Source organism: Corvus cornix, chromosome Z (genome assembly GCF_000738735.6).
Source record: "Corvus cornix cornix isolate S_Up_H32 chromosome Z, ASM73873v5, whole genome shotgun sequence".
NCBI classification, from domain to species: Eukaryota; Metazoa; Chordata; class Aves; order Passeriformes; family Corvidae; genus Corvus; species Corvus cornix.
In genome coordinates, this window is record NC_046357.1 from 10,164,107 (window position 1) to 10,189,904 (window position 25,798).

At 39.0% G+C, this 25,798-nt stretch overlaps 1 protein-coding gene across 6 annotated transcripts in view; it reads right to left on the reverse strand.

The window, feature by feature from the left end:
- GHR (growth hormone receptor) overlaps positions 1 to 25,798 on the reverse strand; it is a 160,948-nt gene that overhangs the window by 73,439 nt on the left and 61,711 nt on the right. For 3 of the 6 annotated variants that reach the window (XM_010395215.3, XM_039566582.1, XM_039566579.1), the window contains exons 2-3: positions 13,199 to 13,283; positions 106 to 185 (exon numbers count right to left, since the gene is read on the reverse strand). In XM_010395215.3, coding sequence (XP_010393517.1) covers positions 106 to 175 — 70 coding nt within the window. In that variant the 5' untranslated portion in view covers positions 176 to 185; positions 13,199 to 13,283. Of the gene's footprint in view, positions 1 to 105; positions 186 to 13,198; positions 13,284 to 24,718; positions 24,828 to 25,798 lie in introns of all 6 variants that reach the window. The other 3 variants (XM_019283333.2, XM_039566580.1, XM_039566581.1) reach the window with 2 other exon arrangements.

The following is a 25,798-nucleotide window of genomic DNA, read 5'->3' on the forward strand; positions in this document are numbered from 1 at the left end:
CAAGAAAGTTGCATGAAAAATTCAATATAAAAATAGTGTTTATATAAATCTACATATATATACACACACACAGAGAAAGGCATGGAAAGGTATCATAAAACTTACCATCACTTGCAGAAAGTGAGTCATTTGCACAGATCAGTGCCAAAGTAAACAGCAGATGCCGAAGATCCATACTTCTGACTCTGTCGTGACAAAAGACAGTAAGAGAGTTTCTTTATAAGCAAATACTACTAATATGATATGACATTTAAGATATCATCTAGTTTTATTGAATTTCTGATTGGATTTAAACCAGAAGTATATTTAGTTTACAGTTCATTGCCTCATAAAGTAATACATCATCTTGCAGTCTAGAACACATAGTAAATACCGTATTTACAAGAGAGCTGGCTTATGTGCCTTTAGTTCATTAAATAGAGGGTGGAAAAATCATGTATTGTCAATTGATAGACTGCATCCACAAATGACTTTACAACCTCCAAGAATGCAAACCTTTACAATCCTAGCAAACCAACAAGCCTTTACAATTTCCCAAAAAAAAGCACACTCCTCATTTTCCTTAATTCACTTGAGCCTCATTTTCACTTAGTTTACTCCACACATCATACAACCCCATTGCACAACCCTGTTTTGAGACACTACTTTGCTCCTGCCATTATCACCAGCATCTGGTAACAACAGTGAAGGGCAACAGCTGCTCTGTGCTGGACCTGCAGACTGTGCAGAGTTCTGCACAAAAGTGTACCATGCAAAAAACCCAGAACCTCATGAGGTGTCCATACAGAAGTATGGGGAAAGCATCCATACCACAGATTATGACCTGACCATTTATAGCCACAGAGATTACCAGAGACCTTCAAAACTAAAGCTACAACACACATGCTAAAATGAGCATGGATGGCTGGACAAGTCAGGCAGCAGTGTTTTGTTCTGTGGCACCAAACTACCACGATACACCGACACCCCACTCAGAGAGGCAGAGAGAGAAAGTAAGAGCTCGACCTTCATATTTGACTGTAAATTGATTTGACAGACCTTGATTCTACACTGGACTGTTCTCAATTAGAGATTTTCTTTAGGTGACAGCAGATTAAATCACAAACATTAAATCCAAACAAACAAGCCCACTAGCAAGTAACAATTTCTAAGTGGGTATTATCAAGTAACAAACAATTCATGCTATCAAATCTGGGTGTCAGAAACTAGTCAGTTTCTTAGTGCAGTTACCAAAGTTTGAATTAGGTTAAAAACCATAAGACACAAGAATGCAGAGTGTATAAAGCTATAGTAATGCCAAATTTAAAAGGTAATACTCTCAATTTTCTTACACTAAGAGAACAGAATGAATCACACTAGAGAAAAAAGCCAAAACTATTTCCAACTCCAGATTTCTCATCCATGCTATACAGTACAAAACTTGAAAATTAGAAGGTATTTTCTCACATCCTCATTAATGCAACTGCTCAATAATTCTCAGGTTAAAGGCTCAGTATAAAAGGCATTTAGTCAAACTGCTCTGGACTGGCAGAACCTCAGTCAGACCTGCAAAGGCATGCCAGGAAATGCTCCCCACTGCACACACATCAGGACAAGGATGCCCAGCAGCACCACCCAGACAAGCTTGGGCCAGCCTGAGTGGGCATGGGGCTGCTACACAAGGAGAAGAGCTGTAGGAGCTCTGTGGACTAGCCAGGCATCAGCAGGCCTTTTCTCTGGCCAAGCAGACATGGGTCACTCCAAACAGGACTCCCCTGTTCTCAGTGAACTGGGAGTAAAGAAGGGGTACAGAAGTGCTTTACTGAGGACTTGGGCAGTGTGGGAGTGAGACAGCTTGGGGAGCAGGACCAGGAGAAGTGACAACAACAACTGTTGGAATGTACCGACCTGGGACAAAGTTAATAAAGCAAATGACAGGCCAACTCTCAGAAGAGAAGATATACTGCCACAGTACAAGGTTCATCCAAGATCAGCCATATTTTCAGGTAGCTCAATTGGTCCCCCTGCTTCATCTGTACTCTTGTTTAAAGAATTCTTATTATCTCTTATTAATAAATCTTCTACAAAAATGTGCCCCTGTGTTTGTCAATTCCTCTCTTACACTATTTCTACCCCATCAGTCTCTTCTCCCCTTCAGCTCTTCCACTTTCTCCCTAAGTGGAGATTTTCTCTTTTACAGGCCTGAGCACAATGTCACATTATTTACAACTCTCCTGTTCTCTTCCGGAACAGTACCCTGGCATCCCATGCTGCCTTCCTATTCACACTTTCCTGTTCTCCCCCATCCACCAGCCCATCTTCCAACCACTCTTTTCCAAGCCTTTCTACTACTTCCTGCCTAGTAACAGCCACAAGAGAAGGCCAAACCCTCACAGGAATACTCCCATGAGAACAAATGTGATCAGAATCCATCATTCAGGGCACACAGTTTCATTTTTCATAACCACACCGAACAACTCTGGTGGGACCAGGGTTGGCGCCCACATGCAGCTGTCACAGCATGGCTATCCTCTCCATCCCTGCACACCTGACTGGTGGCCATCTCAGCATCCTTCCAAAAAGAGTGGTTTGACAGCTGAAGCACTAACCCAGGAGCCTGGAAACATCACAGAGGTCAACAAACACTGCACTTCAGTAAGGTCATGTTATTGCAGATGAAAACAATCCCCTTCCAGTACTGCTGTTCCTCTTGCACTGGCAGACTTGTTTACATAGCTGCAACACAGTGAACTCCGTCAGGAAATTGTTCCAGTTAAAATGAATCCATAAATATTCATTGTAATGAACCTGTTTGCAGACAGGTTTTATTAGGACTCCACAAAGACACAGCCCAGGAGCAGAGCCAGGGCAGAACATGGGAGTGAGCAGTCAGGGTGGAGGGGAAACCACAGCCACAGCCACCCTCCAGCAGCAGCTATTACTTGTTTAAGAGTAATTATACAATTATTGGGAAATTCCCTGCTCAGCCACAGACCTTGACTAAAACAACCAGCTCTCTGAAACAGGTCATAGGATTAATTCGCATTCCTAAACCTCAGAGGTGATCAGAATTGCTCCTTCATCCCTTGCCCTTTTGCCAGTAAAACGCTGTATAGAAACAAATGATGCTTCTTCAGCGGACTCTCACAAATGCCAGAATCTCAGTGAGACAAAACAACACTGCCTCTGCTCTGCCTAAAACCACATAGGGTATCCCACTGAGTTATCCATTCAGACAAGTTGTGTTTGTGAAAAACATCCAGTTGGTATACTCTGAACATACCCAATATGGACAGGACTGTGCTCAAAAACAGTAACTGCTCTCATACGGATGCATCATGCTCCACCCTCTGTCCAACAGTCTCTGTAAAGGACAAGTTGTGCTATATCCTTGGAGCTGCAACCCAGAGCCCTTGGGACAGGGCTTGTACTCAAGTCCTCACCCAGGCAAATGGAGCTCTGCATGGGGTGTGAAGCACCAGGGACGTGACCTCTGCATCCAGCACAAACACCAAAAGCTTGGCTGGGCTGCAGTTATGAGGGTCACTACTAGCAGTATTTGAGATTAAGAGAGAGCTACACTGCCACAGCTCCACTCTCATGGGAGAAGATCTGGTGGAAAGCAGGAGCTGCCCCATTATGAAACCACTTTTGGTGGTACAGAATAAAAATTCTGAGAGAAGGGTCCTCTGAAGTGCCACCTGCATCACCGTCAGACAACTACTGCCTTGCAGAAAGTTCTCAAAAATCTGTTCCGTAAATGGCCCTTCCTCTAAGACACTCTTGTGAGCTTGCTGTCAACAAGAACAGTATTGTCCAGAGGCTTCACTGTTAACATAGCAAGAGACAGCTTCTCTCTAGACATTAGGACAAACCTGACCTTTTACAATCCAATAGTATCTACCTCCCAACATCTACCCTATGTGCCTATGAAAGATAAATGGCACTAATAAAGTCCCTCTTATTCAACAGAAAAAAACCCCTCAAGTGTCTGTAACACACACTGTTCTAAAGAATAATATTCTATGTCTTACCCAACTCCAGCAGCTTGTAAGAATGAACAGAGTTAAAATCAGGGAAAAAAAATTACAGCAGCTGACTGTCCTCAAGCCAGCTGAAACTTGACCACAGAAACATTTGGCTAGAGGTCAGCTCAGGCTAATTACATCAGTACAGGAAGGGAGCCAGGAGTTATAAAAAGGATAAAAAAAAAAAATCTTGGCCCTTTTCTATAGCAATGTTGGAGTAAGGTCAATCACAAGTGAATTTAAACACAACATCTTTCCAGTGGGATGTGAATAGAGTCAGCATAAACAGGAGAAACTGGGCTAAGAAGCTCCCTGAGAAAAGAAACAGTTTAGTCACGGCACACTGAGTTTTTTTGCATCTGCTCTGGTCAGGTAAAATTGTTAACACTCAGAGTAAACCAGAAGGGGTATTGCTTATAAACAAAACTTGTTTGAAGTGAGATCTTGACCTTTAGATAGTTTCTGAACCTGAAAGAACCAGAAGGAAGGAGAAGAACAAGGACATTGAACTGCACCTATCACGGCATTTCTGCTTTTGCCACCACCATTAACTCAATATACTCCAACTACGAGAGTTTTTCCCCAGTAACCTCCTCGAGTTTATAATTTCTTGTCACAGCATCATCTCTGCAACTCGTACAGAACCAAAGGTAACCCCTCTGCTGCAAACCAAACCACAAAATTACTGAGTGAAGGATTAATCTGAAGAGTTTTCCATACACTGCTGTTCCATCATTCCATTAGATCATAAAAAGGCAAGAGCACAAGAGTGTGCCATGCACGTGAACATACACCAGCAGATCCACTACCAAATAAGAACAAGTACTGAGAAAGGAATGTAACTCCAGGCTTTCCAGGTCTGTCCTGAATCTTTATTACAACTACCAAATATATATGCATGTACTTGTGAAGAATTTTTCTGGGTGAAAGGCCTTTATTTTTCACAGTGTGGACATTTCTTACAAGTTATTTCAGGGCAGGACCAATGACACCAAGAGGTAATCTTTCTGTGCTTGCCAAAAAACATCCACACCACTTTGGCTGATCATGCACAGCTGAAATCACTTTGCCTGCGTACCCTCCTTCCCCTGAGTGCCAACAGGATGGAATCATTCTGCAACTGAAATTAGTTTTAGCCCTTCCAATCAACACAATCTAAAACTGCAATGGACTTAAAGCCTTCTTCCCTTTCTTGCTGATACTACAGCTTGATTAAGTCATCAGCAGCCTTTGGACAAGTGCCTGTTTTTATAGAGCCCTTGTCAGGGCTATATATTCAGCCACAGTAAGAAACAGAAATAACAAATTGTCTCAGCTGGTATGAGTAACACACCATTCACCTATTGTGTGCCGTTATCCTGGACATAGAAAGAACGAGGAATGATACCACAGAAGCAGAAGTTACGTACTCCAAATTAAAAAAACAACCAAACAAAAACCTCATGAAGGGCACATTTCAATTAAAAAAAAATAAAAAAGAAGTCAAAACCTTAACAACAAAAGAAGCACCAGATAAAGTTGCATTTACTATGCACGTTTTTATGCAAATTTGAGGACCATAAAAAAGTACTCTATAAATACAAATTAAACCTATGGAATAGAGGCAATTCCATATATTAATTAGGTCTTTATATAAGTTAAATAATTTATAGTAATTTCAAGTGTTAACATGTTAAAATTGCAACTGGAAGCTATTGAATTAATTGCTCACTTTGAGTTTAAAAAAAAATTTTTTCCCTACATTCACTTTTAATTTTGGAATAGAGAGTATATGAAATTTTAATATCAACACCCAGTTTATTTCTCTCTCTATTGTAATAGACACCTTTAGTGCTTTTAGTTGATTTGTTTTTCCTACGGATTGATATGTCAGCTAATGACTCTGATTTAAACTTGTAACAGGCCAAATGATTATCAGTTCTTGGATGTGGTTAAGGAGCCCTTCAGTGAATCCATACTTTGGCCATTACTCTGGGCTTGTACTAAAGCTGTTTAGAGTAATTCTCAAAAAACTTGGCTAAAATGTCTAAGGATGGCTGTGGCACGTGATGTATCAATTCTTTATTTACAATAAAATATGTTATACCTTGACTGCAGTAACCAAATGGACTAGGTACATAGAGGGTGGATCTCATCTCTAAGATTAGTAGATCTCTCTATCAGAAAACAATTCCTAAAAGAGGACTGCAGTTATAGCCTTAAATTTCTGTCTACCACACAGAAAAATTTGAACTTGGAATAAACTTAATTGCTCTGTTTGCCTTTCAGCCCGCAAAACAGTGAAATAGATGTATTTCAGGTAAAAGAAATTGCAAACATTTAGCTGCATAACATGCAGATGTGAATTGCTGAGCAGATACTCAGCTTTACATATAATTGTATCATTAAGGAAGATTCAGACCTGTTTATGAGAATGGTAATTTTTTCAGGCTAGAAACACTTTCTCAACTCTAGTAGTAATTCTTCCAAGGCATCTCCTTTTTTTAAAATTATTTTTAGTTATTATTAGCACTTAGATAGCAGTCGTCCCATCTTTGCTTTGTTATTTGTACAATGAATCACAAAGAAAAGTTGGAGAATTTCTTTATTTAAGCAAATGTATATTCCAGTTTGTTTGAAGAAATATAATGCATCCATTTAATGTCCAATATCACGTCAAGAAAACAAAGAGAAATATCTATGTCTGTATCTAGAACCAACACCCTAGTAATCTGTACTAAAAAAAAGTGGTTTTGCTCAAAAACATTTCACTGAGATAATTATTCTCACTCTACATAAAGAGATTAAATGGTATTTCCAGTGCTGTGAAAAAAACTTTGTGCAAGTGTGAAAAAACCCCAAACCACAAACTCTTCAGTGTCTTGCCAGCAGCATTGAAGTTCAAATCCAATCAGGACTACAGCAGTGTGGACCCAAGCCAGCAAAGCAGTATAATACATCTCATTTCAAGGAGGCAAGATTATATATTTAACATGAGAACACGGCTAAGTAATTCTCCTAGCACTGGAAGAGAGCTTAGCACCTCAAAGAAATTAGGAAAAAATTATGAAGCACAGGAATCACGGTGCAAAGCAACCTGTGTGACACCACTGGGAGTTAGACTGGAACAGGAGGGAAAACAAACAGGAATAATTTCATGCTTGATAATAAATAACCATCTTACATGTGCTGCTGGATCTTCACTATACAGCAGTCTTCAGCTGGCACATTTTCTGCAAGCCTTCTCTTGTGTGCCAGTATCTGCAAATCACTTGAATTAAAAAACATACTACCTGGTACCTGGGCAAATATAGTCAGTTAGGTTTCAGCACACATCCTAAGTAAATCCTCATCTGATCTCTTGGAGCTTTTCTGTAACATGAAAACCCTGCTCCCTCTGATTTCCTTAAACTGCTCTTTGAAGTCTGCAAGGCAGGTTTGGGTTTAAGGTGATTGGAAGAAACTGAGGATGCTTTGTTCAAAAACACTTGGCTATAACCTAATTCTGTTTCACTGGAGATCAGGAGTTTCATCATTTTGAAACAGTTAGGTAATAGCCAGTCTTTTTTGCCCAAAGAGCAATTTCAGGAAATCAGAGGGAGCAGACTTTTAATTTTAAATAATATTTATGTTTAAAAAAATTTCTTCTAGGAAAAAACATCTTCAAGAAGTTGTAAAATTTAAGTTCAAGACCTGGTATTTACCCTAGACTAATGAAATTACTTAACAGTTCATTACCATGGGACAAATTAATTATATGGTTTAATTGCATGCTAAATTATTCGTGTGCTCCTAATCAGATTAAAGACTACATAACAGAGCCTGTATGGCATTTAGGAAGTCATTAACTTAAATAGCACAGTAAGTGAAAGCTAGTAAATGACAGACAAAGCTTTTCTGGATGTCCACTCAGGACTCCAAGCACTCACATATTTACTCTCATTTGGTCTACAGGAAAAGAATAATCATCTTGACAGAAGGTTTAAGAGCAATCAATGCATTTTAATTTAGTGAGGTTTTTTATGTCCTGCAGCTCACATAGGTTTAAGATATGATGTATATTCTTTTAATTTGAATCTGTAATATGCAGACTGAAGCAACTTTGAATTTCAGTTAAACAGGTGCAGAGTCAGAATATGAGCACACCTATTCAATGCAACTGTTTTTCACAATAACTGCAAAGCAAAATTATCTGTTTAAGAAATTCTGTGTCAATGAGAAGCAGCGTGATTCCATGTGTCCTCTCTAAGATCATACCAGCATTGTTCCCTCCCCTATTTACTGCTGATTTGGTGCTTTAAGTTCACACAAATCTGAATATATAAATGGTGGGGACCTACCAAAAAGTAGCTTACTGCATGCAACAGCTGCTTAAACTACTTCATCTAGACATACAGAGAGATTTTGAGCTAGATCCTTAATTGTGAAAATCAGCACAAAGTTGAAAGAAATAATGAATGAAACCAGCAAGTGGAGAAGATCACTTGGTATTTTTAAATGCAGCACTGCCAAAACAAGTTTTCATGAGGTAAGAAAGAACTTGTGAAGAAAATCTGATCTCTGTTCAAACCTTCATAAAAATCTTAAAAAATCTGTTAACTTCTGCCTCCACTTGCAATGGTAAGACCTGGAACATAAAATACCCAACTTTTAAGTTTAAGGTATATTTTGATGAAGCATCTCGCATACAGCAAAAGACTATGCCCACACTTACCAAAGCGGCTTAGAAACATATGAGCATTTTTAGATACCATCCAAACAGGATCTCTAAAACCTTTATACTGAAACAATCCCTTCTGATACACATTTTTATGATGCAGCTGTTAATGACATCTTTTAAGCCAAGAGCTGTAGGTGGAATGCTACTAATTTTTAATCAAAGATTTTTCCAAGGCTAGAGTGTCTAGTATTTCCAGATATAGGGGGACTAATTAGCTGATTTTGATGACAGAATTTACTGAAAGCCAGTCTAATGTACAAACTGTGTACACTGCTTGATTTTTCATGGGCTTCAAGTAACTTCTTCCAATTCACATTTTATAACATACCATGGCATTATTTTAGCCATTTCAATTACCACAGGTCCTGAAAGGCTTTTTCCCAAAGAAGCAGCAGAGGTTGGGTTTGGTTTGTGTTCACACGCTTGCACACACTTAACACACACATGCACACAGGCATATTGGTGTTTTGGTGAAACCTGAAGGTGTACCTTCACCAAGAACTCAGAGCATTATTTATATCCTCTGTGTACATATATATAAATATATATTTATATCCTGAATATTGATATATGAGAGGGGGATATTCCATCCTGTGAGGCAAATGACCATGGGTTAGAAGACAAAAGACCTGATGAGCAAGAAGTATGGGAAACCTCATAGAAAGTCTTTTTTCCTCCACTGGAGAGGTCAAAGGGTATGTGACATGAGATCCAGAACAACTTTGAAATGATTATTAAGGAAGTGGAGACAAGTTTGTATTGCCCAGTGAGTGATGAAGCCAGCCTGCCTTTCAAGGGGAATAATGCAAACAGACATGCCTGGTAATCTCTGGAGTTGATGACCTACTGAACAGTTACTAGTTTAGAGAGTTTACCTCCTAGTAAATCTGAGTGGGCACCTGCAGCTGTCACAGCACTACAGTGACACCATCGTCTGCAATGGAAATAAAGAGAAATGCCAGATTGTAGTTAGAAATTCACACTGGAAACTGACAGAGCTGTGTCCCTCTAAAAAACTTTACCAATGAAGAAACTAAGAAGTGTCTGTAAAATAAGCCACAGAAACAACCAGATTAATTTTGAAGGTAATTTGACAGATATGTTTCTAAAGAGGCATTTTAATGATGTCAGATAATATTTTCCATCAGCAAATCCTGAAGCAGTCTGCAGCAGGAGTCAGTGGCATTATCCATCTAACAGACAGGGAAAGGGACACACTGGGAAGAGGAGCAGCTTGCCTGCATTTACACTGCAGCCTAGCAGCAGAGTAAAGCATGGACTGTAACCCCCTCCAATGTCTTACCTATCTCAGAATATTACAGTCTTGTGGGTATATTGCCAGCCATCCCAGCAACACAAAATAAAGCTGTAGTGGATTTAAAAAATCCCAAAACCAAACCCAAACCAATAAATTGACAGGTTTTGCACTAAGACAGAAAGAATTGCAATTACGATAAAGAGAAGCTCACCTGAAACACTCAAGCAACTAGAACCTTCTTAATAAATGTACAGCTCTTTCACAAACAATGGGAATGAAATGTGGCCTTTAGCTCTGGTAACACCAATGCAGTGGATTTAAGCCACTAAAAATACATAGCAATCATAGCACATATACCACTTCTCAAACGTCAGAGACAAAAGCATAGTTCAGCATTGCAACCTTTGATTTTAGACATCACACATAAAACACATGAACTTTAGACTGATCAGCTCAAAATGGGATGCTCTGCAACCAACAGGTGCTACAAGCAACAGAGCTGCCCAGCGCAAAGCTGGCTGGCTGGCCAATGGACAGCACATCTGCCTCCACTGGTTTTACGACTTCCTTCTCTGCAGGAACTGCACCACAATACCAACTCATTAAAAAAGTGAAACTTTGGAACACATTCAACTGCTCATTAAAACAGAGTAGTGCATTCACATTTTTCCACTGCTGTTATTGTTATTTTACACAGGACCATGAGGAAATAGATATTTACAGATAAAATTCACAAGGTAGCTGCCCTGAGAAGCAGCTAAGAGCCTGGGCCTTCACACACATCCACAACTCTAAGTATTTCTCAGACACAAACCCACTCTGTGCAATCCATTCACAATAATAAATCCCATACCAAGCTAGATCTCAGACATACAGTTCAAAAAAGGGAGTGGACTAAAGGGCAGGACGTTGGAGGGAGGTTTGTAAAGCCCTGACGGGGGCTTTTCTCATCTAGCACAACATCCAACTCCTCTGAAGTCTGACCAGCAGCCTTGCCTCAGTACCCATTTTTATACTGAAGCAGGGAGCAAGGCTGCTTGCACAGATGCCTGTCAGCAAAAGTCTTAGGAACTGGCTCTCTCCCTTTAATCAGGGCACCAGTGACCACCCTCACATCACTCAGCCCTGGGCTCTGAATGGCAGTCTCACCCACATGGCCATGTGGAAAGAATCAGCGTGGAAAGGAAAAAATGACTGTTCCTTTTTGTAGTTCTGATAGCAAATGAATTTAGTACCACAGGAAGCTGTATTTCTGGAGAGGTCAAAGGCTTCCATCTTAAGAAAAACTTTACTATATATAAAAAATTTTATCTTTTTTTTTTAGGAAGTCATTAGCAATAATACCATCTGCACCTGAAATACATGACTCTTACCAATCACACCAATCTTGTGAAAGCAGCCATGTTCACATAAGTGTGATGGGACTGACTGCTCTTAGGCTCACTACAAATTGTACAGCAATATTCAGTAAATCACTTCCTCACAGCGTATATTTCCCCCAACATTATTAAAACTGTGGAATATCACAGCAGGTGGAGTTTTGAATTGCCCTGATGCATAAATCAGTCCAGATTTTTAGGTCACTTATTGCATACAACTTTTTGTTCAGTAATCACACTTGATAGCAGATGACTAGATTCATACACTTAAAAGAAAAAAAAATGGTTACACTTAATTGCAAAAGGTTTAAATTCTCCCCTGGTAACACCATGTCAACATCACATCAAATATGACACGGCACTGTGCAAATGACAGCATTTCCTAAGGACTGGGATCTTTTGCTCCCTTCTGAAAGTTCATAATTATCAGCCTTCATTTACAAACATGAAACTAAAACACAGAAAGGTTACAGAGGGTGACAGAACCTGAGTCTGTGGTGGAGCTCAGAACCAGGGCCAGACCCTGTGTCCAAGCTGTGTCCTCCCAGTGCTAGGCTGCTTGCAGAGGAATCTGGAATGGGAAGTTTATCTATGGATCAAATGGCTCCCTGGACACAGAAAACCAGGAAAACAGCACAGAAAGAGTTTTCTGTATGGCTGTTTTGACATGTTTCAGCTATAAAATCAAAGAAGTCATTCATAAACTGTTTTTCAGGTGTGCTGAACTCTGCATGAAAAGGCATGGTAACCACAACAAAGAAGGCTTTGGTTATGGAGGTCACTAATGACTAATTTATGCATACTTTACAAGAATTTTTACAAGTAACTTTTCACTATTCTGACCTTTTAATTTTCTTGGTGAAATTGGTATAGACAACTCTCCCAAGGAGAGACCCATGGTGCAATGAATGAACCTAGAGTTCTACCATCTGACTTCAGAAACAGTAAGTACACAGACACAGGATAGATAACAAATTTTACCTACTGTTATTGTAACCAAAGCATGAAGTATCTAGAATTTCTCTTCTATTTAATGACAGTACAACTGTCTACACTTAGACAGGAATAGCCAGTTCAAGTCTCATAAAACTGCTACAGTACACAGATAGCAGCTGTAAAGTCTCATGCAGCAATTTAACACCAGGTAACAGCTTTTCAGCTTCACACCATGGGCAATCACAGGTCTGAATCCCTTATACAACAGTGTATTTCTGTGATGTTTTGATTCAAATTTATGCCACTGTACTCTGATTAGGCTTTCAGTAATACATTCTGGATATGAATTAGAACCAATATGTACATTCAAACTCAATGACACTTGTGTCATTTAAACCATTATTTGTTATCTACAATGTTCTGATAGGCATTTTCACATTCTCCCTCACTTATAAAATATAGATTTTTTTTTCTTTATTTTTTTCAATAGAGTGCATTTAAAGAGTCAGGCAATTAATATCCTAAATAACACACTAAGTAGGAAATGGCTCATTAAAACGCAGTATAATAATTTTTCTCTGACAAGGAAAAATGGCTTTTAACCACTTTTAAGGGTCACCAAGCCCTCTGTCTCAAATGCTGGTTACTAGAGATTGACAGAAGGGCGTGAAGTCATCAATTTAATCAGGACTGAATCTGACAGCCTTAATTCACATTTCTCTATTGTTTTGGGTATTAAAATATGACAATTAAATCCCAACCACAATTTTATATAATGCCTATTATAATTACCACCCCCTTCAGGAATGAATCCTAGGATCTGTTATCTGTAGGGCACTACGGGGTTCTATTGATCAATCTGCTTAGCCAACATTGGTAATAAAGTCAGTTGCAGGTAAGACAAAAGTTATCACCCTACCTCAAATGTCAGCAGGGGATGGACGATGTGTCACGCCTCCCTCAGCTCAACTGCAAATCATGACCTTCTCCAGCCATCCCAGCACCTGCATGAAAACAGGAGAGACAGACAAGAGATGAGTTCTGGAACAGCGAAGGTCACCTACAGTGGGAGGGCAACATGACAAAATCCAAATGTGCGTCCTGGTCCTGCTGTCCCTCAGGGAAGGCCACCAGCGGGGCAGTCTGCTTGGCTGCCCTGAGCGCAGCACCTGGGCTTCTCACTCAAACTGCAGCAGCGGCCTTGTCACTGAGGGCCTGCCAAGCCACAGGACCCTGTGCTAACCTTGACATTAAAATGAACACACATTTAAAAGGCAAAGAGAGGTCAGGGTGACCGATCAACTCATTCCTAATGCACACTCCTGGTGAAAATCAGCTGCCCTGGAAGAAATCTCTGGACCATCAAGAGGATGAGTAGTAGCTCACTACCACTATGCCTACTACTACTTCTTTAGACATTATATTACAGTGCAGTAACTTATAAACTAGTAAAATTAAGAAAATAACATTTCCTTTTACTCTAAAAGCACAGTGTCTAAGTCTCAGAAAGATGGCACGCTGATAAAAAAAGGTAGTATATTATGTTCTGAATTCCTAAGCACATTATTGCTGCCGTGATAGTTGGCACAGCAGCATGCAAACCAGTTCTGAACTAGTAGCATTTCCATGTTAAATAAAAAGAACATAAATTCAACATAGAAAGTTACCTCTTCCCAAGGATGCAAGTCAGCTTTTAAAAGCATTTTAAAAAGTCAGACATGGTGTTTACATTACTTGAATAATTCAAAATAATCTGGTTTCTAGTGGGTGGGACTACAAAAAGAAGACCAGATTTCACAGTATCAGGCTCTTTAAATAACCAGGGGAAAAAAAACCAGCCTGCCAGACCCCACAAATAACATCTAAAGAACTACTGTGTGCATGCAAACTGAATGCCTAGGGGCAAACTGCCCTAGCCTGAACAAGAAAAAATGTAACATTTTAAAAAAGAGTTTTCCTTTACTGAGTTACCACCAGCTGAAGAAAGAGCAGCAAGAATTTTTTTGTACCCCCAGAATTTTCTTCCTGTTATGTGTATAATTTTAATGTAGAGATAGATCACTAAATAATAAATAATGGAAAGTAAAATATAATTGTGAGTGAAAGTTTCATCATTACTTCTCTGCAATCTTTCTACAATGCAATGTGTAAAAGGCTATCACCTCTGTATTTATAATAAAAAATTCCCAAAACAATACACCCCCCAACTGCCAAATGAGAAAGTCCTTCAACAGAGAGAAAAATTAAACAGATGTTTGAAATAAATAGAAAGTATTTTCCATGCCAAAGCATGAATAATATCAGTATTATTATAAAACATCCTGCGTGTGGTTACTCAAAGTAAAACCTATAAGCAGGGTTCCCTCCTGGTTCACATCATGAAACAAGTGGATTAGACAAGTCCCTACATAGTAAATCTTTACGTCAGTCTACTCCATAATATGCACTGCCAAATTCTATTATCACACTTTTTAGAAAGTTCCTGCTCACATTTCAGCAGGCTGAGAATATAACTGATTGTGTGTCCCATTCATACGTAATTCCACAAGGAGTCTTGTGTTAGTTTAATTTCTGGGTTTCCAAAGATCTCTGAATTTCAGAAGAATAAATGAGCAGTGAGCAGCAACACTCTTTTCCAAAAATAAAGGGACAGCTTAGTGTAGAACAAAGTTACAAAGTCTGAGCCAGCTGTTGACTGAAGTGAGCTACCAAGGACTACTGACAAATTCCTTTTTCAAAACACTCGCTATGGTATTAACAAGGGGAAATGACCTTTATATGACAAAGTCAGAATCCTATTACAATAAGACAGAAAAAATTATTCCAGTAGTCCTTCCAAAATATTTTGAAATCCTGCTCAGCAGCAGAAAAGATCTCTCAGCTACTTTGTGGGCAACAAAGAGAAATGTCTTAACTTCTGATTACCTGATTGTACTCAGAACATTTTGTTTCACTCTTGGCAGCTGCAGCAATATGCCCCAACCCCTGCCGTTTTCTGTTTGAGCAACAGCCACCCGGGGTGGTTGTGACGGCTACGTCTGGCTCACAGATATCAACACAATAGTTAAGGGCCATAAATCTTGCTTGACACCTAAGGGCTGTGAGTCTTGTTCAACAGCTGAGGGCTAGTTGAGCATGCGCCAAACAAAAGATGGCTGCTGTGCAAATATGACCATAAGTCAATCATCTTACTCCATTAACAGTGGACAGCCTGAGGTCTGTTCAGCTCTCCTGCATAGCAGGGGCTGTAGGCCAGGATCTCCCCTTCAGCATGAACACCTCTTCTGGTTACTGCTTGAGGCTGAGAGATTCCTTGCCATAAAAGTGATTAGTAATATGCTAAAGTTTGAAATCTTACGTGACATAAAATATTGATTGTGCACATACAATCCTTTAGACATAAACTGTTGACTGAGTTTGGGACTAAGTCTGGATGCAGCCACAACTAATCTCCAAACAGAAAATTCAGAACACAAGGGAGTCCTTTCCAGACCTCATGACTCAATGGGAGGGTCCCCTGGACAGTTTTGCCTGACCCCATCCTCTGAGCTGTAAACAATCAAGTATACCTTGCCATCGAATATTGTTAAACTGCTGACGCATTTACCGCCAAACTTTGTTAAATCGCTGTTTTACATCAATAAAGATATTGCTACTTCTTTCTTGCAAGTGAAGTGCGTCACTCTATCTGTGGCAGCAGCAAGTAATGTGATGGCACAAAAAATGCCGGCAGCAGCACCATTTATTTGCAGTATTGCAGTGTAGAACAGCCATACAAGCACAAAACCAGCTATATTTGCACTTGGTTTTGACAGTTCATTATGTGTGAAAAATAGGTAGTACTGTACAGAAGGTAGTGAGCTAGATTTAAATGATTAGCAAACTCCCTTCAATACGATTCTTGGAAAAACTGCAGCTTTGCAAAAGGATAACACAGATTCACATGAATAAATGATACAGGTAAAGCTCTTTTTTTTTTGAGAGACATGTATTTTGTCAGAAGCACATTTAATTACTGTAACCCACAAGGCAAACAAAAGGATTACAAAAGGATGAGTTGACAGGGCCCATCCAAACTAGTTTGCTTCACAAAATAAGAAACAGACTCCAACTCATCAGTGCCTTGATTGTGATCTGAGGATCTTTGCCCATTATTATCTTCTCATTATGCCGCAAGCTAGCCTACCAAAAAAATAATAAACTGGACAAGATGAAATGGACCCAAATGTGCCAAAAGTTCTTTTGCTCTTCAAAAAAGCATCTAAGGAAAGGTCTGGTGCTGAAAAAAGGTTGGAAAGGCTTTTGAATCTGTCTCATGTAAAATCTTTATGATAACGTACAAACTAGTGAAATGTACTGAAAACTGGGTGAAATGCCCAACTCAAAACATTTCAACCAGCAGCACAGCCACTAGAGTAAATGCTGTTTAAATATTCATTAATGACCTTTTTCATTAAAGAGGGGACAAAAGAGTGGAAGAGATTGCTTAGAGGTTGTGGAGTCTGGGGGTACTCAAAACTCTTACGGACTCAAAGCACAACCGCATTAATGAAATCTTGCTCTGAGCACAAGGGTTGGACTAGATGATATCCAGGCATCCTTTCCAACCTCAGTAATTCCATAATTCCACAATTCTGTACATTTACGTATCTAACTGAAAAGTTGCAGGCAGCAGGCAAAAAGAGGACCATGTAAACTACATGCTTTGCAAGAAAGATTGCAAACCCTGTGATTGCATGGAACATCAAAAAGGAGTGGATTATATCCAAGCAGACACATAATATGGATTCACAAGTCCTGAAAAATTGTCCAGGAGTTCCTGCGTCTCCATTATGCTGGGATACCAACAGACACATCAGAGGATTCCTGGCACCTGCGAAAGCTGGAACCTATTTCCAGGGTATTTGTGCTTATGAGATTTGATCTAAGGAATACTAATTGTCTCTTTATTCTATTTCTCCTGTACTTTATTTATTTCCATTTCCAGTTAAACCACTACTCTACATCTTAACTCAAAGGAAAACAAAACAATTTGTCTGAGATGCATTCTAATTTTATCTGATAAGCACTTTATTTCCCTAGATTGCATCAACTGTGATGTGTGACACTTGCTGAGAGGCTTGAACTACTTTTTCCCAAACCTTTTGAAAATATTTATCTCAAACAGAAGGAAAAATGGACACTTCACATGCATTTTTAAGTTATTCCAACCATTTTATGGCAAGTTGAACATGAGTCAGCAGTGCCCTGGCAGCCAGGAGGGCTAGCCCTGTCCTGGGGGGCATCAGGCACAGCATCACTGGATGGACAAGGGAGGGGATTGTCCCACTCTGTTCTGAGCTGGGGCAGCCTCACCTCCAGTGCTGGGGGCAGCTCAGGGTGACAATATAAGAATGACATCAGGTTGTTTAAGTGTGTCCAGACAAGGGGGCCCCAGATGGTGAAACGCTATGAGGGCAAAACTTATGAGGATCATCTGAGGTCAGTTGGCTTGCTCAGCTTGGAGGAGAGAAGGCTGAGGGGAGACCTGACAGCAGGGTACACCTTCCTCATTGGGGGGCCAGAGAAGGGGAGGTGCTGATCTCCTGTTCCTGGTGACCACCAGCAGGACACAACCAGGTGGAATGAAGGGGCCCTGGGGAAGTTCAGGTTTGACATTAGGAAAAGGTTCTTCTCTGAGAGGGTGGTTGGTCACCCCAACAGGCTCCCCAGGTCATGGCACTGAAACTGTCAGGGGCCCAGGGATTGTCTGGACAATGCTCTTGGTTATATGGTTTAGTTCTATATGGTCCTGAGAGGAGCAGAGCCCATGATCCTTATGGGTCCCTTACAGCTTGATATATTCTGTGATTCTGTGTTCTTTTTTAGGTTCAAACTTTTTACCTTCAAACTCTACCTCTCCAGTATAACAAGGCTTCACATCTTCAGCTGAAATAATGTTCTGCAACTGTGAACTCACTCCTTACATTCTCTCATCAATTTCCTCCTCTGTGTGGGAATTCCCTAAATTCCTTCAAGGAAATCCTAACAAAAAACATCAGAACGTTCCATCAACATTCCCTTTTTCTTCTATTTAGATAGTAAAGACTTTGAATCTGTTTAACCTTTACACTTGTCTCACCAACCTACTCTGGACAAGAGATCACATTCTAGTTCCAAATCAGAGCCTTTTTTTCCCCCCTCTCAATCTATTCCTATCCTTAAGAGTCTAACAATAAATCTTGCCCTTCATGCTTTAAATACTTCACCGAACCACATTTCTGTTCTTACAGACTTGGCAGTCTTTGCCTCTTTGACATAACAATAACCGGAACATTTTCTTAGCAGCACTAAGCTGAGTAACAACTGATATTTTTTTTGGCACTCATGATAGGGATGAAAGATGAATTTATGTTTTCCACTGCATTATGGTTACAAGTGTATATGTGGACAGGATAGCTCGGGAGGTCTGCACTGCAGTACAAGGCCAAATATAGGAATTAATACACCTCTTTGGCCCTTTAAAAGAAACCATCAGTATTGTAAAGGATGTAAACAGGCAAGAAATCCAAGCAATTTCACTGGACAAACAAGACATCTCTTTTGGCATCCAGAAATTCAGACTGCCTTCTAAAAGTGAAATATGTCATATTCTCAGCTACAGCTAATTATCTTCTTGTGTTGTAGGAATGTTATGAAGAATAGTTTAGTCAATGTCTATAGAAAATATTTTGAGACCTGGGCAGATGGAAATCCAGAACTCTATTAGCTGAAACTGTTGCTGACATGTCAGTAGCTTAAAACAGAAAGTCTTTTGATAAATTATTAGGAAAATGCCAAGTACAAGATTAGAAAAAAGATGTATTACTGTTCTTATGTCTGCACTCAAGGGACTAACAAGCTTTAAAACAGCATGGACCTAAAAACGTTGTTTGAAGTCTTGTTTATAATCAAGGTAATAGACAGTTAATTGAGAAAAAGTACATAATGGATTACCGTATCTGATCATAATCCATATGTGGAAGAAACAATAAGCACTAGATTGCTCTTTAATGAAACATAAGAGATACTGAGGAATTGAAAATAGAAATAAGGAACAAAAGATCTTTTACAAGGCTGAAACAGAATGAAAACTGGAATTTACTAGAAGATGAATAATATTCATTTTTAAAAAATCTTCATCACTTCAACACGCTTTTCAAGTACACAGATTTCTAGGTACAAGTAACTGCTGACCTGTGTAACAAGAATACAGAAAATTAGGCAGTGCAGGACTGTCAGACATTATCTGGTCCAATCCCATTCTTCACAGCCAGATCAATTAATGCAATTAATGCAATTCAATTAATCTCTCTTTTGATTAAATATTTCTCAATAGGCACATAAAAGGTCAATTGATATGTAAAAACAAATCTATTGATATTAACTAAAGCAAGAATAAAAACAGGTTCGGGGAAATAAGATTGTAAAAAGGGTGAAGAAAGAAAATACAAAATTTTCAAAAAGCAAATACAGCATATTAAGAAAATCACCCAATAAATGTATGTTGCCAAAATTATCACTGCTCTAAGAAAAAACATAGTGTATAGAATGACTTGGCAAACTGTTAATACAGAAACATACGAACAGTACTTATTGAATCAAAAAAGCTCATGACTAACCAGCACAGTGGGTAAACATTTTAGGCTTTGAAGTATGGGGTTTATAATTCGGAGATACAAATGTTTTTTTAGGCTTACTGATGCCTTAGTATGTAAGTCAGGCAAAGATGAAACCTCCATGACTCCCATTTCCCCCCTACTTTTTGAAATAGTGCAACCATAGCACATTGTTCTTGAGAACAAAGGAGGGAAATTTAGGGGATAGCAGCACATTTACCTTATCTCCATCACTGCTATGTTTGAGTTTAGTTTGGCTGTTAAGTCTTGCAGCTGCTGCCCTAAGCACTCCCAATTTTTAAATGACTGGCTTTCCAAGTTCTGCAAATTGGTGACTTTCAAACAAAGCATTACCCGCAAGTGGTCACTTTCCTCAACCTTCTCTTCACTAAACAGCAAATACAAAAAGCCCACTTTGTTGTCATATCCCAAAACAGTTACTCTGTTTTCTGCCTCACTGTCACTTTTTTTTCCTCAAAAAAGCTAACACTTCCCATTTCAGCTTAGCCGGGTTCAGATTTCACTGACATGAGAAATGTAACTCTTCATGAGTTACTGAGTAGCTTGAGTTTCACTCAAAATTATGTAGCATAATGGGCTGATCTTTCTAAGCTTTTGAAGTACATTCTCAGCTTTTCAGTCCTGAACTGCAGTTCCTCAGAGCTTTTGCAGAGTCAAGGGAATCTGGACATCACTTGGCTATGCAGAGCAATGCCTAAAAACCCACACCAGCTGAGCATACAGCTCCAAGGTCTGCTTGACCGGTGCTATCAAGAAGGAGCCCCTGTGAATAGATTAAGCATTAAAGAAAGGGGTTTACAGAAGTTTGCTAAGAAGAAAGGTGCTGAAGTCTGGTGCAGGAGTGAAAAGTGCAGCTGGGAGGTGCACATGCATGTAGGGCTGAAGGGCTAAAATGCAGCCTTTCTACCCACTCTAGATCCCCAGCCAGGCGCTGAGTTAGGCATCCTTGAGTTAGGCATCCAGGCCTCACCAGACATTCCTGCAATATGCTGAGACACTTGTGGCCTCAAATACTGCTGGAATAAGAGTGAGTGTAGTAATCATGTTCAAAATAAATATTTTGTTAATATAAAGTACTGGTCTTAATTTTGTTCATCAACAATCACCACTGAGCTATCATGTAACAGGCAAAAAGAGTCACCAAGATTTACATCTTAGTTGTGGCTTTTCTATTGCCCTCTGTTGCAAGCTACATATGTACTTTATGTATTTTCATATTCTAAATATATTTCTATTCTGCAATCCTCCACAATTTTGGAAAACAAATACTCTTAATGCTAGAGAGCTGTCTGTTTAACAAAGCCACAGGAGCCATATATGCTATGGCTTATAATAGCTGTTTTCCAAACTCTAAAAATTGCTTAAGAAACATTTCTTTGTTGGTTTTAGTCTTCCCTTTCTTCATGTCTTCAAAATTTGTAGTTTCTAAAATCTAAATCTGAAGAATGACCCTACAACGAAGAGGCTAATAGATCAGGAAAAAAAAAAAAAATCTTTTAAAGGTCTCAGGCAAGGACACTCAACATTTTATTTCAGAGCCAAATGTTTCATGTAGGGAGATCTCAAATCCAGTTCCTTAACTCAATAAAGATTTTACATGGCATTACTGGCCTGTAACATCCATGGAAAGAGAGACCCAGAAGAGATAGTCCATGGAAATAGAGACCCAGAAGAGATATTCCATGTCACAAATTCTGAAGCCTATACAGAAAAGACATTTTACAGTCAATTTTGTATTTTTCTTCCATTCTATTTTAAATATTCTATTATTCTATTCTATTATTACTCAGATCAATAGAAGAAGGAACACAGCTCCAGAATTCCTCCATGGAAGTCAATCACAATGAGGCACTTGGGAAATCTGAGCATTTAATTCATACCCTTCCATTCATCTTTCCTAGGACTGCCTGGGCTTGCATATATGTATACATTTAAATTAAAGGATTTATGCATACAATACAAGTTTCTGTTTCATTTTGCAAGTTCTTGTCATAGCCATCATTTATTTTCTCTTAAATTCTTCTTCTGATTCTCATGTACATTTGCATCCACACTGCCTCTTTAGCTTGAAGTCTTTTTGATACATCTCAGGAAAAGAGCAAGACAACACGTTATCCAGCAGATGAAAAACAGAGTTCAACTAAAAGACCATCAGTATAAAAAATTAAGGTTTCTTTACCTGTGGCTAACTAAGGAACCGAAAGTATCTGTGGCAGGAATTTTTTTTTTGTATGGGGTCAGAATTTACACAGGAATGGGATGGAGAATTTCTCCAGAGTGTGTTTAACCTGAGTTGTCAAGTGAGAACACATATCTTGTGGAATTCACATTTCCAGTCAAGTACTTCTCCATTGATTTAGGCTTGTTTTTCCTTCTAAAAATATTAAATCAACACTCTTAAATCAGACTCAGGAATTCAAAGAGGCCTATTTTCAGGGGCTGGCAGGAACACCACTGATGGCAGGACTCAGCTTCCAGCCTGTAGCCGTTAGACTGAATTAGGAATATAAATTTACTTATGTATTTACATACCTATACTTATTTCATATAGGTATTTATTGGCTATTCTCTCATGTTTTGTTATACACACCAGAAATACTGAATAATTGCAAAAGACAATCAAGTAAATTTACTTAACACTTTCAATTAAAAGAAATGGAGAGGGCTTCCTCTTCTCATTTCAGTATAAGAACATCATAAAGGTTCACTGCAGAGATTCCTTTATGCCAAATCAGATAACCTCTAATAACTTCCTTATGAAACAGTTATAACTTGATGGTAAATGAAGTCATTAAAAACAAAAGGATTTGCAGTTTTCTTGCATTTCTAAGATATGTTTACTAATGTGTTTGTAAATCTAATTGCCTCAATATAGAGATGACTTGCAGTCCTATCAAGGACCCCAATATTTACAACAGGAAAAGAACCTAAAGCAAAGAGATGTGGGGTTTTTATATAATATGTATTGTATTTTTTATATAACCTCACTTTATTTCAGAAGTTTCATCATAATGGACTAATTGATGCTGGCAATAACTGAGTAGAAGATGTCACGGAGAATGCTCCTGGGAGTAACAGCTACTGATTCCCACAAAGCATGTGCATTTATACAGATGAAAATTATGTTTCCTTGTTCTTCCACATAATGGTAAGTTTAATGCAGAGTTCATTTATACTTCACCCATTATTATAAACCTGAGTCCTCCTTTTCCATTACTGAATGATTAATTTAGTGAAGCTCTAATTTTCTTTGTCAGTGTTTAAGAACCTAGACTAAGGGATCAAGGGTTTCACTTTGTTACATTGTAAATCTTTGAAAAGATTATTTACAGGCAGCTCTTTCTGTAAGCAGTTCTGTACAGGGCACAAAGGAAAATGAAGCCAACTTCCTGGAAATAAAACCTGAACATGATTTAAGAAAAATAATATACCAAACTCAGAATGAAAAAAACAAACTATACAGATAAACGAAAAATAAGTTTTACTGAAAAGAAACTCTCAGTTAAAAAAAAAAGCAGTATATTTCAAGCAATTTTCAATTCAACTTGTTCTTCATAACTCTGGTGCATGCTACCTTGCTTTGCCAAAAATAATGAATCAGAACAGTGGACAGCAGTTAGATTGCCAGCGCAGCATGAAGTACAGAATAGATCATTGTCAGACTGAAAACTGACAATAATGGTCATAAAGATAAAAGTAGCATTTCACGATTTGGTCACAGATCTGAAAAAAACTGTGTAGATAAATGGTTTTGTGCAATCTTTAGACTGCTTTGTTTCCTTCTACAGTAGCACTAAGTCCTCAGACCACATGCTGATATCAGAACATTTCAGTAATTTTATGACTTGGAACTTCAGATCAATCAATGATTTAACCTTTTTACGATACATAGCTTACTTTGGTAGCTGATTATTCAAAGACCTAAAAAAGAAAGAAACTGTTTCCAGCAACTCAAGTTGCAATTGCAGTGTGAGAAACTGATAGTGCTTCTCACCACAGTGAGTGCTCTTCTCCAAACTCATGAATTTTGTATGAAAATTTTCACACAAAATCACCCACAAATACCAAAGCAAGATGCAGTTACCATGCCATGAATCTGTTGTTTCTGAGTATCAGCCTGCTACAGAGAGCCCAGCAGACAGAATAAGCTATACCCATTCACTTGTGAGAGCCAGTTCATAGAATACTGAGGTAGGATGAGATTTATCCTGCGATAGCATTTCCCACCAGTGGCAATCCATTCCTGTAACCACTGCTGAAGTGAGGTCCATCAGGAGAAATCACCCCAACAATTTACTGATTTACTTTGATAATTTACACAGGAAAGCCAGTTTCAAGCTAACAGCACATCCTCTGTTTTTCAAAGCATACTATGGACCCACTCCTTCAGTACGTCCCAGCTGCCTCAACAACTGCAGCACATGTCAAGATTGCAGCATGTTATGTCCCTGAGTCCCATCCTTCAAAAGGACTTCACACTCTTGATTAATGACTCCTAAGAATCTTTCAGCTGCTGGATGAATAGGGCATGGTGGGTCCTATCACATCTCTGAGAGCTAGACTTGTCAATAGGGAAGTATTGTATGAACAAGGACATACCTGAATGAGCACAGATGGATTCAACTCTGACAGTGCAAGAGAGAGGTCAAATGACACTCCCTGTGTATTAGAAAAATTAAGTGAGAAGAATGAAGAGTCTAAAAGAGCCTGGGAAGAGGGTGTAATGAAATGTGGAGAGAAATTAATAGAGTAATAAAATATTATTCACTATGTACACTTACCTCAAAGGGACAAGGATGCACAGGCAGGGAGAGACCCAATGCTGGTGAGGTGGCTAGATGTCAGGTACCAAAATTTGGATTTCTTATTCACCATGAGCCAGAAGAAAGTCTATGACAAAATTTTCAAAATAATCAAGAAAGATTGGAAACAGACCAACAAAACTCACAGTACAGCGCAGTGTGTACTGATCAAGAGCCCATCTCCAGGCTGGCCCACAGATCAGCTCTTCCCACATGGGTGAGGACTCAAGGATAGCATCATTCAGACAACATGGGTGGTGTCGTTCTGCTTCTTTCCTAGGTATTAAAAAAGGGCTTCAGGGGCATTATGGAGAACACTGAACAAACTCTGTGTATCCTTTATGAGTCAACATTCAAGCCATTCTAAGGCGGAGTCCAGGAAAGAGAAGGTAACTACAGGACACATCAATCTCCTGCTTACTGAGAGATCTTGGAAAAGTGCAGGTAAAATACACCAGGGAGCTGCCAAACAGTTACTCCAGATGGGCCACTGTCCCAGTGCTGCCACAGGGTCACCCGCCAGTATAACTAATCTAAGACTTTTCCCCTCTGGTATCTTTCCTTTTGGAGCAAGGAAGAAAGGAGTGGATTAGTGTTGAAACAAGATTTCAAACAAGAAATCTGAAGATTTTTCTCATGTATTAAGTATAGGATTTTTTTTTTTGGTCTACTTTAAGTCCTTCATCTCCCTTCTCTTGCTCTCTGTCCTACTACTTCTCTCTTTCTCTCCTTCATGCTGTCTTCTGACCTTTCACTCTAGGGCTCTACCTTTCCATTATAAATGTGTTCAGTATTTCTCATCCTACAAATTCTCTGTTCTGTCAGCCCAGAACTATTATAAGTCTTTCTACAATTTTCACCTCAAACTCATCAAACCAAATGCATCCACTCACTAAAAGTCTAATCATCCAGTTTTTGGGCCTGACTTTAAAATATAGATTTTTTGCACCTAAAGAAAGTTCCTAAAGATCTGTTTTTGGAAAAAAAAAAATCAGAATCTTAATTCTGCCCCTCAGTCTCCTTTGCTCACTGTTCTGATTGAACTCCACAAATCTGTGG